The sequence below is a fragment of the Perna viridis genome, chromosome 9, assembly GCF_037379345.1.
Source record: "Perna viridis isolate PV_CMFRI_1.1 ecotype Kerala chromosome 9, ASM3737934v1, whole genome shotgun sequence".
NCBI lineage: Eukaryota > Metazoa > Mollusca > Bivalvia > Mytilida > Mytilidae > Perna > Perna viridis.
The window spans coordinates 16,714,967-16,730,764 of NC_142453.1; the positions used below are offsets into that span (position 1 = coordinate 16,714,967).

General features: G+C 31.2%; 1 protein-coding gene across 22 annotated transcripts in view; it reads right to left on the reverse strand.

Moving 5' to 3' along the window:
- The window catches only part of LOC148606992 (RIMS-binding protein 2-like), a 138,563-nt gene that overhangs the window by 15,023 nt on the left and 107,742 nt on the right, over positions 1-15,798 (reverse strand). For 15 of the 22 annotated variants that reach the window (XM_088545271.1, XM_088545267.1, XM_088545256.1 and 12 more), the window contains 12 exons: positions 15,686-15,729; positions 13,581-13,760; positions 12,630-12,705; positions 11,759-11,899; positions 10,965-11,054; positions 10,405-10,598; positions 9,443-9,521; positions 6,816-6,977; positions 5,434-5,721; positions 4,751-4,938; positions 4,296-4,379; positions 1,555-1,722 (listed from right to left, as the gene is read on the reverse strand). In XM_088545271.1, the coding sequence (XP_088401397.1) occupies positions 1,555-1,722; positions 4,296-4,379; positions 4,751-4,938; positions 5,434-5,721; positions 6,816-6,977; positions 9,443-9,521; positions 10,405-10,598; positions 10,965-11,054; positions 11,759-11,899; positions 12,630-12,705; positions 13,581-13,760; positions 15,686-15,729 (1,694 nt within the window). The remainder of the gene's footprint in view (positions 1-1,554; positions 1,723-4,295; positions 4,380-4,750; positions 4,939-5,433; positions 5,722-6,815; positions 6,978-9,442; positions 9,522-10,404; positions 10,599-10,964; positions 11,055-11,758; positions 11,900-12,629; positions 12,706-13,580; positions 13,761-15,685; positions 15,730-15,798) is intronic. The other 7 variants (XM_088545265.1, XM_088545263.1, XM_088545264.1 and 4 more) reach the window with 7 other exon arrangements.

Genomic DNA, 15,798 nt, shown 5'->3' on the forward strand with positions numbered 1-15,798 from the left:
TTTGTCAACATCCACATAAAAAATCTCATATCTTCAATTTGGAATTGTGGCTTGTGAGAAAATGTAAGTTTGCACAAATGTTGATTCTTAAATAGCCCTGTTTTAGATAAGATGGGTTTTCTTTGTTCCCAGTGCCACAGAAATGGATGTGATTTAGCTTTAGATGTGTACATACTCTTAAATGTGTGTATGGTATATTGCAGAGCAAACACAATTTCTGACAAAACAAGATTATTTCATCTATTACATGTAACTTATATCTTAAATCCTGTAATCATTTTTACAACTGTTTTACATGTACTTCCAATATTTTCAATCTATTACTACTTAGATTTTAAGTAGCACTCCATCTAAGGATCATGCAAAATGTGATTCATGGGTAGAAAGCCTACCTATTTTTATTTTTGATATTGTGTTTGAAATGTCATAGTAAACAGAAATAAACATGTGGTTTTTCATATAACCCGTGTTCTTAGGAGATAAAAATTAAATAAAATGCACTGTATATTTCAAAATTATGGGCGATAACTCTGTAAATGGCGCTCAAATACAATAGAATTTACTGTATTTTCAATGTCGATTATCTCCTAAGAGCAGGCAGATTTGAATGAATAATTACACATTTCATAGTATAGACCCATAAAACAACTTAATTACAAAAATAAAAATATGTAGCCTTTTTTGGGGTGTACCACATTTTTCAGATTATGCATGATTCTTACAAAGACAACTTCTTAAAAGAAAACACAAGCCATTAATAATAATCAAGTATATCACATAGACCATAGCATTGCCAATAAATTAAATTGTGTCAGTTCTGTATGCCTCGAAAGATAATAAAACAGTGGCAAAGCCAGAGCCAAGTCAATAAGGAAGCCTTTATAGCACAGAAAGGGGGAGGGATATATTTTTGTTGGTTTCTAATGCTGGCATGTTGAAACCTTGGGTTCTTGAAATACACTGTAGCTACAGCTCTGCTAAATTTGTCTCACTTAAACATATTCTGTCTTTATTTTTGAAACTTGCATAATTTTTAATATCTACATGTAATATCTTGAATATATTTTGTCTCTTTCCTTTCTGGATTAGGTATCATGATATACAGTGAGAAAATGAACACAAAGAAATGATAAACATTAACAATGAAAGGTTGACGTATGTGCTCCTCCTAAAAACATGTGGAATTTAAACAGACATAGATGAATACTGGACAGACAACAAACAAATACTGATGACAAAAATAAACAAATTCTCTACAGCAAACATGGAAATATAGCTTTCTATGTATTTTTACAATTATTGCTGTTTTGGTGAAATAATTATATGAAGTAAATTTCAAATACATAAAATAATTACCATCCTATCTTCCAAGTTTACAGTAATATTGAGAAACAATTACACAAAAAATAAAACATAATGATTAAAAGCAAAGAAATTTTTAAGCCATAACCGAGAAAAATAAAAGCACACAATAAAATCAAATACATCCCCAGGATAATGATTCAAAGCCCCATCACCATGTTGATGACCTAGCTATGATGATTAATGGCTGACCTGCACTGGTGTATCATGAGTAGGAAAAACCAAGGAAGAGCTATGGTCTTCAGGTACAGAGCTCTCGTTGGCCTCCTCAATATACTCTTCCTCTACCTCTGGAATGTCAGACAGTTCCGAGTTGCTTGAAGATTCTATAAAGTCATCTTCATAAACATTGGAAGGACTCTGTCAAAAATATGGTCATGTGATTGGATGTGACAACAATGAGCATGACAACAAAGCATGATGGGAATTACGAAATGGTTACCATGGTTACCTGATTACTTATTAAAATAAATAGAATGTCACATAAATGGAGGGTATTTATGTAATATAGCAAATAATTTGGCTGACTACATTTTTTGAAATACTTGAATAAATCAGTAGATATTTTTTTTTTAAATTTCATAATGATCAACCTAAGGAATTCTAAAAAAAAAACCCAATTTATTAGAACTACTTTCACAGAAGCAATTTGAAAGGCAAAAAAAACTGCATTTTAACAGTATTAATTCACAGTGGCATCAAAGAGTTATCTTTTGTATTTAGCAAATCATAAAAGAAAGGCTAGGCAAAACCTCTCTTGTTTTAAGTATTACAAGATTAAATCAAATAATACCAAGCAATTATCATAGTTTACTAGTACTTTGTAGTTTTTTCCTTTGACCAAGTTGAGAGATATTTTCTATTGCTCGTACATGACAAGAAATTTGAAAACATCTGTCAAAACATTTGTAGTGATTGTGAAGTCATTAGACTTTATTTAGATTTTTGAATGAAACTGATGTCACACACTACAATATACTAAAAATAGAATCATCAAATATGCAATTATTAATAGAATAATAGTTACTTTCAATTTTGATACTAACGAAAACGTGTGGAATGTCTTGATGAGCATATGATCAAAAATATTTGACAATCTAGTACTTTTCAGGTACTAGGAAATTCAATTGTAGATGGTTGATATCTAAATGAAATAAATATTAGAGAAAAAGACATACAAATCTACCGCAAGAAAGTGCTAAAAAGTTGTTTACAGGACATGCACTCATGCTGTATAAATATTGTCCTACAAAGTTATAAAAATATGCAGTTTAAGTTTTAGACTTTTTATCATGTGGAACATGCTGGTAAATTATATATACAAATCATTTTCACACACTGCATTGTTTGTGTAACCATAACTAATGAGGAGAGGTAAGCTCCTCAGTGAGACAGATCAGATAACCATAGTAACCAAGCTAATTAGAGACTAAGAGTGTAGTATAAGCAGACATGCATAGGTATTTAAGCAAACCCTCATTCAAAAAGCTGGCCAAAAAAAAAAGGAAACACATTTTAGGATTGTCTATGTAAGTGTGCATTAATAAAATATAATCATACAAAATTTTGTCAATTCAGATTTTTTATGCATTTTTGAATTTTGCATGTGGATTCAGCCTCAGAATGTTGAAACTAGAAGGCTGCACAAGGTATTGTGTTTTTGTCATTCCAAACTAACTATTTTTTGCAATAATTTCAAAAATTTACAGTATAAACAACAAGAAAATAGACAAAAATATTTTTGGCCAGCTTATTGAATTCACCCGCATAAAAATCTTTAAAATTATTATTTCAATACAAAAGAATGTGCACAGCTATCATGATTTTTTTTCTTACATTTGCATCTAAAAAAGTCATATTTTCTTACAAGAATATTGTGCTTAGAAAAATATTTAATTGTTTAGAACCAGATTATTTCCTGATGCACACAACAGTTCATCACAATATTTTAGTTCACATTCTTCATCATTTCCAAGAAGTTTAAAATTGGAACATACTGTTTAAAATACTTATTTTAACATTCACACATATTCATACATATGTACAGGTAACAAATTTACTATTACTTTCAATGTTTACTAAAATTTAGATTAAAACAATATTTTCATTCTTAAAACCAAACGCTGATGCAATGTTCTATTTTTTAAATTTTTTCAATTAATCAAGCTCTATTACATCTTTAGTTTTAAAAGATGTATTTTTTTGGAATGTTAATTGTTATAGATATATTAGTAGTGACCACTATATTTCTGACATACGATAAAAAAATCATCCCCTCTTTTTTAATCAAATTGTGAATAAACTTCTTCCAAAATAAATTAATATTAATATGAATAAATGCCTTCCAGTAAAATGGTAGTTTAGTCCAGTCAATGTAGTAAAATTTTACCTTTAATAATCTAAACAAATTGCAACAGAACTATAGTATTATGACCAAAAGAAATCTAACTAAATCTATTTATTATTTCAGCCAAATTCACAGAATTATCTCCCCTGTCTAATGTTAATTTCAATATGAAATTTTATGTTATTATTTTTAGGTTTCTGCACATAAGATTTTGTTAGACTTTTTTCTGTATTTATTTTGGTCATAATACTACATATTTTAATGAAAACATTTTCTGCTGCAATTTGTTTCAGTTTAAAATTTATTTTCACTGAAGTAGTTTTGGTTATATCAAGTTGGTAAAAAGAGTCTGTTTGGTATAACAAATTACTGATTTCATGCACACAGAATAGAAAAAAAAATCATGCAACTTTCTGTTTTTTTTACAATTTACTTTTTGGTCATGAGCAAGGTTTTCAATATTGAATATGTTCCAATTTCAAACACAATCATAAAGAAATTCAGTTTCTACAAGCTGCTATGCTGTTTATATAGTACAAAAGGCAACTAATGACTGGCCACCTTCTATTTAAAAAAATACTGTTACCATAGCAACTTGATTTTCTGTAACTACCTCAACAGCTTTCTGTAGTTCTCTTTCAACACTTGGCTGCTTGTCTTTTAAGGCACCCTAAAAGATTATGATATTAAAATACATTAAAAGAAAATGCAAACCATGCAATAAATCACACCTATGTAAAAGTGTGACAGAAAAACTCATAAATTATGTTGTAATCTTGATCTTTGACCTTGAAAATATTTTCAATGATAGTATAAGTATTAAGTCTGGTCGAAAATCCCAGAAGAATATTGATTATTATAAAGTTTTTACAAGGAAGTTTACGTTACAATATTCCAATTACACCTTGAGTACAATTTCAGTTATGTTCTTACATATTCTGCTTGACCCATATAGATTTCTTTTTTTATCCATTACCATATATGGTAGTGAGCCAGGGCAGTTCAATCTTATCCGAAAAAATAAAGAAATCCATTCAATACCTTTTTAGACTTATCCTTACTGACCATTTCCTTTGCAGCGCAATCCGTGATTTCACTAATTAACGAGTGCGGAAGCTTAACGACTTCTGAGTCTGAGGATTCCTTATCATCTGTCGTTACAGTCCGAACAATTAAGTTACGTGGGATAAATCCTCGGAAATCACTGGCATTTAATATCACATGATCATCTGAAATTTAAATGGTAAAACAGTAATTTCACTGTATTTCCTAATAAAAGAAGTAGACTGCTCTTCATTGAAGTCACACAGAAGTTCAAGTCTCAAGATTGATCATTGCTAGAAATTTATCAACTTGATGTTGGAATGTGCTTAAAATTTAGTTTTATCAATTTCAATTTTGACTGGATGGGATGACAGGAATAACAGAGAATCAGAAATATACAAAATCAAAATTAAATTTACAGTAAAATGAAGAAAAGTCTCCATTTCTATAATATTCTGAGACTCTAGATAAAAAAATCAAGAAAGCTTTATTTCATGATTTTTGGCAGTTTTTCAATTCAATCTATGTTTGCCATCCTTCATTGAACTGTATATAACTTCCTGTGAAGAAAATCTTTGCAACAGGTTAATTTTTGCTTTACAGGTCTTAATGCAAAATTCATGAAAAATAAAACTGCTGCAAAAATTTCTCAGTTAACATTTCTTAAAAAAGATTCTTACTTGTTGCCCCATTGGCTTCTTTTGTCCTTTGTCCATCAGCGTACACAACATAACCCTTCACTAAGGCACCATTCGAAAACCCTGACGGTTCTATTGTAACAGGAAGCCACGTCAAAAGCAGAGTTCCTTCCCTTGGACCAGCCTCTACCTGAACATTGATTGGAGGTTCTGGCATACCTCCCTTAAGAGTTCTAAATTTAACAAATGCTGACAGGTGCCCCTTGGACTGCTCTCCTAGAGGATGCTTAGCTGTTATTGTCAGGGTGTGTTCCTTACCCGGCTCTAAACCTTGAAACATCAATTATTCCATCCATAAAATTCGTGTAAACAATAATGCAAAGGGAACATTTAAAAAATAAATAGAAAACATGTTCAAATTTCTTATATTTAACAAAACAACTGAAAAAAAACCCCATCTATTTTAGGAGATTACATCAATTTAACGAATTAACAAGAATCTTTATTGGAAGAAGGGTTATTTTCCACCAATTTCTTACTTACCACTTTACACAAATTCTTATGTTCTTTGTATGAATAAATTCAAAGTGTAACAGTACATGCGTATTTGTTATAAATAATAAGCTTGATATTACACACATGTAGAGATAGCTTGTAAAAAAGCCTACTATGTATTATCTCATAAAGCAAGTCTTACAACTACCAGTCTTTTAAAGAATATTACCTTTCAATCATGGTAAAGAGAAGGATTTATAGTAAAAGAAGAAAATGTCCATACTTCATTATTTTTAATAAGACTAAGACCATTAGGGCATGTAAGTCTCATCATGTGACTCTAGTCTACCATCCAAATACACAGAGATTTATCATTTACAGAGCGATGAGTTCAGTATTAAATGTAAAATATCTTTTTGTGTAAAAATGCCCATTAAAAATGACAAATTTCTACTTTTTAAATGATAAAAGTGTTAAGAAAAAGCATTAAATAGAAGATTTTGCATTATAACACAGTTTCAAGATCCCAAAAGTAAACAAAAAAATGAAGAATGGTCGTCTTTGGATTTCAGTATGTTCTACATCAGAAATTCCAGTATGGAAATTGAAACTAGACGAGACTTATACACCCTAATCTTGAAATTGCTTTGTTCTTGGACCTGCCTCGTCTGAATATAGCTGAAATATTGCTGCTCGGACGTTAAACCCCAACAAACAAACAAACAAAAACTTGGACCTGCCCTCACCCCTTTATAGGGTATTCATCAATAAAATAGAAATAAAAAGGCCCCTCCAAAATCACATTTTGTAGGGGTCAACAATAGCAACCTAACTACAGTTTGAGGGCAATAAACAGGTCAATGTTTTATGGTAAAAAATGACAGCTTAAACAGCTTAATAGTTAGACAGCAAACGAAATCAAGCACTACCTGTTATATCATAACTGCATATAGAGCCCTTGACAACTCGAACTTCATTTCCATTCAATGATATGCTATGTTGATAGTTACTGTTGCCTGGCAACCATGAGATGGTTGCTGAGTTCGAGGTGATGTTACTAGCAGACACTTGACTAGGAGTAGGTACTGCATCTGTTACCATGGAAATATGATAAAATATGTTAATTTGGAACTACTTCTACTGAATATGCATAGCTTGAATATGAATATGCATAAGAAATAGAGACTATGCGCAACTAAAAAGGATGTTCTAATTTTAAGGTCTGTTATTCTTGAAAGTCTAAATAACATAAAGGGTGAAAGATTAGTGAATATACAATACATTTTAAGAGCATGAGACTTTGTTTAATCTATAGGAAAGTTTTAAATAAATAAATTCTAAAATCTTTGCAGCAAGTTTTTAGCAAATCTATTCTGAATGGGTTAAAATTAATAACTGAATGTTGGAAATAGCATATTTAGCTCATTACATTAAGAAATTGTACATGTAAATGAATACTATAAATACAAAAGATTTTACTATGTTTCAATGAAACCTGAACAAACCAGCATACCAAGGTCTTGAAAAAAAAAAGAACAAGATTAATAGGATAATTATTTAGAAAGAGTGAATAACCAAAATATTATCACAAGTGCCAAAGAACGCCTAAATTTAACGAGTGTGCAGAACAAGTTCCATGCACAAGTTAAATCTTAATGCGTTCTTGGCACGAGTGATTATCCTATTTATTATATAAATTTCCTCCATTATTCATTGTTATTTTCCACACAAATTAAAAATTTTGTGAACGGCAGATTGATATTTGTGTTGTTAAGTTTTGGCGGGAGAAAGCGCGAGAGTAAAATTACCTAATTTATTTATCAGTGTGAATTATTGAAACAAGAAGCTCCCAGGAGCCTGAATCACTCACCTGGTTGAATTTTGCCTTTCAAAGGCAATAAATTTAATGAGAAGTTGTCCAACAATTTTGACTCGAGAATTCTTTGGTAGGACTTATCATAAGATCTCCTTAACAACTGAAAGTTTCTTTTAATCTATCATAGTTTTCAAGATATTGACTGAAAACTGTTAAAAAAAGGAGTCATTTTTCCCCTTTCAAGGGCAATAACTCCTACAAGGAGTCATCTGACAACTTTTATCCCTGACGACTTTTGTAGTCCTAATAATATGGATCATTTCAGGTATTGAAAGAATTTTGCGAAACCTAACAGTTTTGGAGATATATGTGAAAAACTACTGTCTGACCCCTATGTTCTATTTTTAGTAATGGCTGCCCTGTTTTTTGACGGATCAAAAATCCCCACATCAGTTCTATGCATGATATCCTAAGGAACATTACTACGAAGTTTGGTTTCATTTGATCTATTAGTTTCAGAGGAGAAGATTTTTGAAAGAAATAACATTAAAAATAGCAAAAATCGTTGAAAAAGGGCAATAACTCCAACATGGCTTAACAGATTAAAACCAAAATTTGCCAAAAGATAGATCTCATCATGCTGAACACATTTCCTCTGACAGAATTTAGCTAAACCTAACAGATCAGGAGATATATGTGAAAAACTACTGTCCGACCCCTATGTTCTATTTTTAGTAATGGCGGCCATGTTTTTTAACGAATCATAAATCCTCACATCACTTCTATGCAGAATACCCCAAGGAACATTCATAATAAGTTTGGTTTCAATTTATAGAGTAGTTTCAGAGGAGAAGAGTTTTGAATAATTATTGACGACGACAACAATGGATGCCAAGTGATGGCAATAGCTCACATGGCCTTTGGCCAGGTGGTGAGCTAAAAAAGCGCACCGGGAACAATTGGTAAATCACTGCTTTCCATATAATAAATGTAATATACAACTTTATCTAGGGGAATAAAAAGCAATACAGCTCTCAGCTGCAATTTTTAAAGGCCGTACCGAAATTCGTGCACTTTTATGTTCTATAAAAAAATCCAAAACTGCGATTTCCCTAAAATCTTCCAATTTTGGGTGATTTGATTGGTGGATTTTAGAATTCATGAAGGATTTGAAGAATATCTCGTGTTGAGAATATTAATGAAATCGGCCCTGATCTGTATGGAACAGAAAATTATGCCCTGTTATCAGTTAAAAAAAACAAAAACAAAAACAAAACAAAACAAAAACAAAAATATAAATAAATAAATAAAATAAAAGTAATTATAACAGGCCCCAGTGCCACAAAACATAAAAAATTTACTTAGGTTGAGAATATGCTAAACTGTTTGCAATGTCATGAATTCCAAAGACATTGATTGGAGTTACCATGGAAGTTAAAAGTATTCTCAGACATGATTATATTTTTAGTTTTGTGGTGCCAGGGACAGGTGTATTTTTGCCAGATTTATTTTGGAGTTAACTTGATTATGAATCAAATGAGTGTTCGGCAATTTTGTTATTACCCTTACTTGAAATCCTATTGAGAATGCCAAATAAGACACTTCCACTGGTTTAAACAGGTTGCTAGTGTATTAAGGGTTGATTTAGACAGGTTGCTAGCATCTCGAGGGTTGGTTTAAAAAGGTTTCTACTGTATCAAGGGTTGGTATAATTAGGTTTCAATATATTTTCTGATTTACCTCTGCCAATAAGTAGCGTAGCTTGGTGATCCTTTGATAAACCTTTACTGGTAAGACATCTGACACTCACACGATGAATCTATAAATATAAAAAGACAACAAAATAGACATTTAGATAAATAAAGGGTATGTCCCAAAAATGTTAACTCTGTTATATTAACTGTATCATAAAACAAAAATGGAGGCCTATATACATAGGCAAAATATTTTCGAACATGAATTTAAACATATTTAAGCAAAATTACTTACAATGTATGCCCCATTTATATAAAGCCACACACCAAATCTGAAATTGATCCATTCATTGAGAGCAGAAATAATTGCAAATAAATAATTCGAGCAGACAGACGGACAGACTATGTCATTGAAAATATTGTTCAATTAAAAAAGCATCAATAGTAAATCTTACAATAATACATCTTACAAAATATCAAGATAATCCATCAGGTGAGTTACATCCACGAAATGTTTCAGATGGATGGAAGAATTGAACTGGCAGAATGTACCTTTTGACTGTTTCCTGCATGCCCTGACAGTGCACATTTTAAAATTGGTATGTAAGGCCAAATAAAATTAGTTAGTAGATTCTCATCACCTCCCGCCCCTTAAAAAAAATTGGGTGAGAATTTCAAAATAAGGATTTTTTTCACATCAGTTTCTATTACTGAGATACTAAAACACACAAATCTTTCATTTCATGGTGACTTAAAAGATGTTTCTTCTCAGAAACTGATGTGGCTATGGATTTACATCATATCTATACTTCAAATGGCTAAAATAAGACCAGAAAATACCTGGTAAGAAATAAAAAATGAAAAATAAATTCCTCGCACCAGCCCCATATATTTTGCGAAGGTCAGATGAAAGTCTTCCATGTAAGTTCATTTGGCCTTATGAGAGAAGCATCCCATCTAATAGGAGGTATATCCTGAATTCAAACATCTGCTAACTACAAACTGTACCTGATTACAGTCAACATTTTCTATAAGAGACTTTGTTCTTTCAGTTCCTTTGACTGTAACAATGACCTTTTCATCAAGGCAGACCTGATATGACCTCACTTCTTGTGTAGCAATGCCCTCTGGTGGTTGCCAACTTATGACAACACTACTGGCCAACTGTCTCTCAAGCACCAAATGTTTTGGATATGGGGTAACTGATAACAATAAAAAGTGACACTTTAAGTTACAAAAAATATTTGAAAGTAGAGTAACTGACACCCTTGCTCATAAACTTATTACGTATAATCAGCCACAATAAAGTGCATCAGATGCAACTAAATTTTGAGATTGAAGTTGAAAAAATCTGAAAAGATAAACTTATGGAGATCAACGAAAGTCTTGAGGAAAGAAAGGAGTTGTGAAAGGTACATTACACAAAAGGGAAATCACCCACTGAAACAACAAAAATATGAAACTTACACTAGCAAAAAAAAAACAACAAAAAAACAAACAAACAAGAAACAAAAAAAACCCTAGTTAACACTTTCAAACATTTCATCTGACATATATTGTTATATTACCTTTATTATTGGAGGTAAGATCAATTTGACTAGATAACTCTGTTTTCTGGACATTTACATCTTCTACAACAGGACTTTTCCTTTTAGAACCTGAAATAAGATGAAATAAAGTTTAACTTTTTCTGAATGATGTTCCATTTAAGATACTGTCCATTTGGAAACCAAGCAGTTCTTATGAAATGGATATCACATGGTAAATTTTATCCCACAGATTTTTTTTTTATTCCAATATAATGTTTATATCATATGTACGCCCAGAAGTACAAGATTATTCAAAATCTACAATGGATGGCTCAGAAAATGATTTAAATGATTTTAAAGTTTCCTTAAGAAATCAACAAAATTTTGTACAAATTGAAAGTTACCTCCCTTTCATTGTGTGAGGCTTTCCATATTGGCTTAGTTATTGCTCCAGTATCGCTAGCTGAGACCAATAACTCAGCCAATATGGAAATCCTTACGCAATTATACTTTAATTGATTAACTAGCCCAATACGTCATATTGCCTAGGCCAATATAGGTTTTGATCAGGTTATATGACATATTGGACATGTAAAAGCTGTTTTGGACTTTTGTAATTGTATTGTATCGGCAGTTTTGATCATATCTAGGCTAATATTTGAACATTAGTAAAAAAACACTCATTAAAGTCCATTTATATTAGTTTTGATATATTTTGAACACAGGTAAACCAATAACCTAGCAAAACTGGACAAATTTAACAACCCAAAAGAGATTTGATTTCCATAGTACTAATAGTTCTTTTCTATCAGTTATAACAAAACTAAACGTACTTATTGCCGACTTAGTATCAGTTTCTTCACTGCTATCAAAATCTAGTTCCTGTTGAAGACTGTTTGCTGCAGTACTGTCATCATCATGTTCCTGAGGATTGTTCCCAGACATAATGGCGTGGAATTCTGATAGATCATCATCTAAATTGTAAAGGTTTTCCATCTTAAACTGTGAAATCATGTTTACATTATTTAGCTTAAGCAATTGTTTAACTAGGCATATATTACCCCTGATCACAACACTAATGGTCTTTTTGTTGTTGAGATTTAGTAATCAAAATGTGATTTTGTTTGGGACTATTTAAGTCTCAGTATTTGTAAGAATAATGCAAATTCTGTAATATGTGATACACCTCAAAAAAGGCTACATACTTTTATTTTTGTTATTAAGTTGCTTAATAAATCTATATGATAAAATGTATGATTATTCAGTCCAATCTGCCTGCACTAAGGTGATAATCCACATGAAAAATCTAACAGTTTCTATTATATTTTAAAGTCATTTACAGAGGTATCTCCCTTAATTTTGAATTCTACAGTACATTCTATTCAATTTTTATCTCCTATGAACAAGGGTTATATGAAAGCAACATGTTAGTTTCTGTTTACTACAATATTTGAAACAAAATTTCAAAAATAAAAATATATAAAGGCTTCCAAACCATGAATCACATATTGTATGATTCTTAGCTGGAGTGCTACTTAAATTGTGGAGTGTGGACCAATCAACATTAATGACATCACAATATCAATATAACCTGGTTTGCTCACAGTTAAACAACCAATCAAAAAACCTGTTACAACTCAAATCAAATAAGTGTTATTGCTGTATCTGCAATATTAATTATCATAAGTTGCAAATTTACTCTACCTGATAACTTCTCTAAAAAGTTGGATGGTACCAGACCTCTTCTTCCATCCATCAACTCAGCATCAAAGAATCCATCCTACAAAACAAACAAAAAATAATATGTGTATACAGAAAAGTTCTTTTATTCCCAAGCTAATCCACCATTTTATTTTTCAGATTATCTTTATTCATTTTTGAAACAAGATTATTTCTATTTTTAAACATGAGAGATCTCTTTATATCAATTATGGGTGAGATTTAGATAAGTCAACAATTATGGCAATGACATCTTTTAAATACACAGGTATAGAGCAGCAAGCAGGTTTTCTAACTTGGCATTCTTGACACCAGATTAATTTTGAAAGTTACTCGTCTGAATATAGCTGAAATATTGCTGCTCGGATGTTAAACCCCAACAATCAATCAATCATTTAAAGTTACAAAACAATCAAACATCTCCCAAAAATGCAATACTATGAAATCTCTGGCACTCTTTTGTAAAATTTCCTCGTTTTCTTACATGATGGTGCCTCATAAGAGAACTTGAAATTTTACCTTTGAGTCTCTATACTTTGAACACTGCCATATTTAGTTTTGAATTTCCTTTTCCCTTTGAGTCTCTATACTTTGAACACTGTCATATTTAGTTTTGAATTTCCTTTTCAGTAATAACAAGGGCACAACAAAGAATGGCACCATATTACTTGGTGAAAAAAATATGGAATCTTGACATTTGACCTTTTAAGTCCCTAGCAGGTCAAAATCATATGAAGGTTGTGATTATAGCTGTCACAATTGATGGTATAAACAGAAAGGAGGAAAAATGTTAGGTTTCTACACTTTTTAGATATTAACTAAATTGGCTAAGCTAGGGGATAAAACATTTAATGATACCAGCCTAATATTATTACATTCAAAGACTGTAAACTTTACCCAACTCAAAAACTTTTATAATTTTGACATATCACTCACCTCATCCATATCTCCATATACCAAAACATAGTCCCCAGAACTAAGTGGTAATTCTGCATCTGGATTTTCATTAGGTGAATGTTGGAATGGGTCATATGTATACTTGGCAATGTAAACTGTTATTGGACCTTTCTTCTCCAACATATCTTTTCTGTTTTCATCAATAATTTCTTCTTTTGACTGAAACAAGAGGAAATTGATATGTTTAATACACTAAGTTACATTTTAGTTACAATAATAATAAATGAAATAACACTTGTACTCAGAGTTAGAAATAGTAGCCTGCCCGCCAGCCCAAGACTCGCTATTTTTTGGTAAACATAAGGCTGGCTATTTTTTGGCAGGGCTGGCAAAAATCAATAAAGCCATGTAGTTAATGTTTTGAAAAATTGTATTTAGGACTGGCTAGAATTTGAGTGAGTTTCCTATCCTGTTGTACTTTGTTTTTCACATCTTTTTTTTTGTTTACCCAAATTGAGCAAACTTGAATCGATGTTCACACATACCCCCCACTACCTCCCACGTGACCACAAAGTCAAAATATGAATGAAGTCATCAAACAGGAAGATGATGTTACATCAGTCTGTTTGGCATACATACAGAAAAAAGATTCAGTCAAGATGTATAAAATAGCTGAGATTATTGGGCAAAAAAAAGTTGTGAACAGGAGAACACACCTATAGACATATAAACACCATGATTATTATATACTTTTAGCAAAGCAGTAGGTACAATGAGTACACCATTTCCATAAACAGTATCTTAATGTATCAAAGCACTAATAAACCTCCCAGTTTGGAAAATTCTTGCTAGTCACAAAAGTGAGACACAAAAAATATTTCGAATTATTAGTTTTCACATTTATTCTAAGAAGTGTCAATTAACTTTTCCCTATAGGCATTTAAGACTAAGCTCTGTTCAAAATACAATTTGCCTATGAACTAACCACACTGGGTAACTCAGCAATGCTAAGATCAATTTTCAGTCCATCGTTAACTAATACATGGCATTAACTTGAACTTGACATGGTACACTTTCAACACTATAACAGTACAATTTCATAAATGATTCATGAAATTCCTCACCAGTTACTTCAAACTTTTACATAATTCATAAAATGCATTAGCAGAAATAATTATATTTGGTCCAATATCGTGATAATGGGTCTTTAGTTTGAGACCATTATTTTTTGTCATTATACATAATTGATATTAATTACTTATTAATAAGTGATTAATACATGTAATTTGATGTCATATATAATTTGACATAAACTAACAACATAACCTACTGAATACTAATGAATTTAACAGAGACCAGTTTAATATAATTAACTTTGAAAATACCTTGTAAAAAATGAAGCTGGTCGTAATTGCAAAAAATGCAGCTGGTTGTAATTGGAAGAATTAAATTGGCAATTCAAATATTCTTGTTGAACATGCAAATTGAAGAACCACTTACTCTTGAAATTTCTTCATTTGAATAATAAAAAAAAACATGAAGTTGCAAGCCCTGTCCTGCTGGATATACTCCCACTCCTGCATGAAGTTGAAATTGAACAGTACCAAAAATTGCTTAGAATGTGTGCTACATCTTTAAAAAGATACACACACACACAAATTGAAATAAATCCATCCATTTGGAACCAAATTAATTGGGACAAAATTCAGACAGAGGGTCAGAAAAATGGACAGATAAGATGATATCAATATACCATCAGCTCATTGAAGATATTTAAACATAATTTAAAGGGAAATCACATAACTAAAAAGGCCAATTAGAACTTAAAGAGAACTGGTTTAATTCTTTAAATACAAATTTGACCACAAGTATTTGAAAATTCCCAAAACCAAAACAGTAACTTTTAACCAAGGCAAGCTTGCCTAAAATTTGAAGAACATTAAAGCAAGTTGTATTATATAAAAAAACCCACTGAAGTAAAATTTTCCTTAATCACACTGAAAATTGTCAACTGTAGACTACTATGTCACAGAAAAAACATATTTCTGGCACTGACTTGCACATAAGAAAATATTTTTCAATACACAAACGCCTTATTGAGACTGCCTGAGCACCTCCTCTAAAAAATCAATTAAAACCTTTACCTTTTTATCTTGATTACTGTCCATTCCCGAGTCTTCACCTTTATCTGAAAATAAATACTTTACTTTGAAACAAGAACAATAACTCCATTCTTACATATTTATTAAGTCATAAA